This window comes from Anopheles darlingi, chromosome 3 (genome assembly GCF_943734745.1).
Source record: "Anopheles darlingi chromosome 3, idAnoDarlMG_H_01, whole genome shotgun sequence".
Taxonomy (NCBI): domain Eukaryota; kingdom Metazoa; phylum Arthropoda; class Insecta; order Diptera; family Culicidae; genus Anopheles; species Anopheles darlingi.
The window spans coordinates 42,406,981-42,410,703 of NC_064875.1; the positions used below are offsets into that span (position 1 = coordinate 42,406,981).

Consider the following 3,723-nt stretch of genomic DNA (forward strand, 5'->3'; position numbering starts at 1 on the left):
TGCTTCCAGGTGTGCACCATTCGGACCCCCTCAAAGGCCTGGGGGTGCTTTTTGCACGTTTTTATCCGGACTTCTCGCTGCTGCTGCTGCTGCTGCTGCTGCTCGTGGCTCTTGACAAACAAAAACAGCGACTAGCGAAACGAAGAAAAGGACTCTTCACCACACCGAGCTCTTGTGTCCGGGTGTGTGTGTATGCCGAACGGCCTCCTGCGTGTGATTAGCAAACCATCTCCTTGGTAACCTTCAAAAAATTGGCGAGACCTTCGTTCGCTTCGCTTGTACCGTTCGAGGCACTGCAACGAGTCCTTTCCCGGTACCGGCTGCTGATATCAACAGTTTGGACAGTTTGGACCGGTGGTTCCGCCTTCAGACCAACAACAAACCTTTCTTCCTTCCTTCCCTTCCCTGTACATTGCTGTATGGCACTGTAATTAAGCAGTTTATAATAAATGTTTTCAAATAATCATTATTAAAGTGGATGTTTATGGTGGATGCGCTGACGGGCAGCGGTGGCCCCGCGAGCCGTGTAATGGACAGCCCCCATCTCTTTCCTCGTCTCGCCGTCAGTGACCGGATCTGTCAGTGGGTCACGATCTGTCCCGCTGTTCAGCAAAAACCCCGCAGCACCGCTCTGTTATGCGATATTGGTTTATGGTTTATTTTTTGCAAACTCGCCAGCTTCGGACTTCAGCTGTTTTGCGAGCGAGGCGCGAATGGATCTCTAGAATGATGGAGACGCGCACAGACGGATGTGGACACGGAAGGGAGCACTGTTGCCTCCGAGGTGGATCTCTTGGTTTCTCGGTTCTGTTTTCTGCCCTTTTCCGACTCCACAAATTTCCTTCTCCACGATGATGATGGTGATGATGATGGCGCAGTGAAGGGTTCCGGCACTATACTGCAACTCCTGGTGCTCCGGTGCTCTGGGTGCATCTGGGGTTTTTGTTTTCGGGACCGCGACCGAGCGCCGCTGATGGGCTTTTGATTGACGGACTAAGTGGTAGGTTTGGTGTGACGTTGTTTGAGCGTTTTAGCGTTTGATTTATTCGGTTTTAAGTGCCGTAACCGCGTGACGAATTAGCGTCGGGTTGGCTGGTTCGCCTGGCAGCGCATCTTAACCTCAACTCCACTGGCTTATCGTCACCACCGAGCGGACGGTCAGAGACGGTCAACCAGTGGAAGATCTGCAAAGCGCATCCATCGTCGGCGGTTGATGAATTGGTCACCACCAGCACACCGTGGCCACCGTGGGCAATGAATGATACGGTCATTTGTGAGACATTTATCTTCAATTTTTGGGGACTTTCTGCTGTTACGGGCTTTGAGCAGCTGACCGAAAAAAAACGGAAAAATCTACGACAGAACCGAAGCTTGAGGACGCTGAGGTCGAGCAGATGCAGAGTGTCTTTGACAGAAGTGGAAGTGGAATGAGTCCGTTCCTGGAATGAGATTGCAAAGCGATCATCGCCACGTCGTTGCGTAGCTGGAAAGTCCAAGTTGCGATTCATAACAATTGACGTTACAAACAGACAGACCGGAGCGAATCATTCGTGAGGCTCATCGCCGCCGACGGTGATTACGTGTTAGTGGCGCTGAGGTTAAGGTTGAAAGTAAACAAACATCCGCGAACGATCGCGCGTTATCAGCATCCGTCGTCGTCGTCGTCGAAATGATGCTAGGAAGCTCAGCTAACCGGCTCGATGTCGACCAAAACAAGGTCTCTATCAGTTGGCATTTATACGTGGTTCAGGCTGGTACAGCATCCAGTCGTTACTCCAAAGAATGGCGAAAAGATTGATCGTTTGTCTGTAAGTTTTGTGGCTCTGTTTGACACTTCGAAACACTTGGTACTAATGGTTCGTTTTTGTGTATTTTACAGGACGTTGGTCGGACTGCTATTGCCGGCGGTGCTGACGAAGGAGTTCCGCTGTACGCTGGAGCTAGATCGTAGCTGCAGCGTGATCGGTGCGAAGTTAGCGACCAATGAAGAGGCCACCATAATCTCACCGAATCCCTCCAGCCTGAGGAAGCTACAGTTTACCGGTTCCAGCCTGGCCGCACTGCCTTCCAGTCTCTTTACCACCTTCCCGAAGCTCGAAATTGTGAACGCATCCGGTACGGACCTGAAACAGTTCCCTTCAAACACACTGGCCTCGGCCAAAACACTGCAGGAGCTCCATCTGAGGGGTAACCGCATTCACAACCTACCACAGGATGCCTTTTTTGGGGCTAATCGACTGACGACATTGGATCTCTCGGATAACGATATCACCGCAATCGAGGGCAGTGCGTTCCGGAGATTACGTGACCTGAAGACGCTCCTTCTCGGTGGCAATCAGATCGTACAGCTACCGGAGGAAGTGTTCCGTGATCTGACCGAACTGGAGGAACTGGAACTGCAGGGTAACGCACTCTCTTCACTCGGTGACACACTGCTCACCGGCTGTACCTCCCTCAGGAAGCTCAACCTCTCACGCAATGCACTGAAAGCGATCCAACTGGAGCAGTTCGAACGTCGTTGGTCGTTTGACGTGATCGATCTGAGCGGTAATGCACTGCAGACGGTCATGATCCCGTCTAACTTGCGTGAGCTTGTCGCGACCGGTAATGGAATCCGGTCGGTGCAACTGAACGGTGTCAGTTCGGAGTTGATCCTCCTGAAGATGCCCCACAACAAGCTGGACAGCGTGGACCGATTGCCGACGCTCGAGAAGCTGATCAGTCTTGACCTCGCGCACAACCAGATCCGTCAGTTCGATCTTCAATCGGTGGCTCGCTTCAGCAAGCTCGTTCTGCTCAAGCTGAACGGTAATCAGTTGGAGACGGTCGCCAATGGGTTGCTGACGCCCGTGAATCATCTCAAGTATCTGCATCTGGCCGACAATCGGTTGAAACAGCTCGATCTAAACACGGTACTCGGCAAAGTGCCACGTCTGATTACGCTCGATCTGAGTGGTAATCAGCTCGAGCGGATCACGGTGAATGATTTGAGCGGTTCCTTCCCGGTTCTGGTACGTCTGAAGCTGCAAGGAAACGGACTGCAGTGCGTGGCCGCTCGGCCGCTTCTCAAGGAGTTGAAGCAGTCCGTCACGGCGTACGCGTTGACACCGAACGATTGTCGCAAGGGGCAGCAGCTGGTAGATGGTTTGTGTTGTCAGTGAGTGTGTTCGTGTGTGTGCGTAAACTCTGAGCATATCTTATCACTGACGAGCGGTGTCTTAGCAGTAATAAATCCCGATTATTTAAAAAACATTCTCGTTCTCATTTTCTTCCAATTTCTAACACTCACAAAGGCGCTTCTACGGGACGAACTTCAACACAATTTCTAGTCGAGCACAGTGAAATGTGTTTCATGTCCACGATGCAGCTCACAACTAACGCTCGATGGATGGCGCAGAACTGAACGAAGTAACACAATCCGAATGCGCCACAGAGATCCTTCCGTGCGGTAACCTGGCGAGATAATAAGGATCTGATCGCGGGAAGGTAGCAATCAGGCGGAGGTTCTCGCCTCTTCGGACAGAAAAATCTCACACGGTTTGCAGCGCCGGATTCGTCACAGGAAAACTGGTTTTCCCTGCCGTCGCTTGAGAAGCAGAGCGGGGAAAAGGAGAGAGTGAGCCCAACATTTGAATATCCAACCGAAGTGATCCTGTTGTGCGCGTTGTCCGCGTTCCATGAAAAGGGTTACGCCATAAAAGGATGCTGAGGATGATGTGAGAG

General features: G+C 51.8%; 1 protein-coding gene across 1 annotated transcript; it reads left to right on the forward strand.

Moving 5' to 3' along the window:
• Positions 1 to 1,738: 1,738 nt before the first annotated feature.
• Positions 1,739 to 3,254, forward strand: LOC125957227 (carboxypeptidase N subunit 2-like). Its single transcript, XM_049689782.1, has 2 exons — positions 1,739 to 1,808; positions 1,880 to 3,254. Exons 1-2 carry the CDS (start codon positions 1,783 to 1,785, stop codon positions 3,159 to 3,161), a joined length of 1,308 nt encoding a protein of 435 aa, XP_049545739.1. The 5' UTR covers positions 1,739 to 1,782; the 3' UTR covers positions 3,162 to 3,254.
• Positions 3,255 to 3,723: the final 469 nt, after the last annotated feature.

What these genes read in the sequence shown, in the direction of transcription:
- LOC125957227 (XM_049689782.1), top strand. Translation starts at nt 1,783, where the DNA reads ATGGCGAAAAGATTGATCGTTTGTCT. An exon ending in AAAAGATTGATCGTTTGTCT is followed by an intron (nt 1,809 to 1,879) that starts GTAAGTTTTGTG and finishes TGTATTTTACAG; the next exon opens with GACGTTGGTCGGACTGCTAT.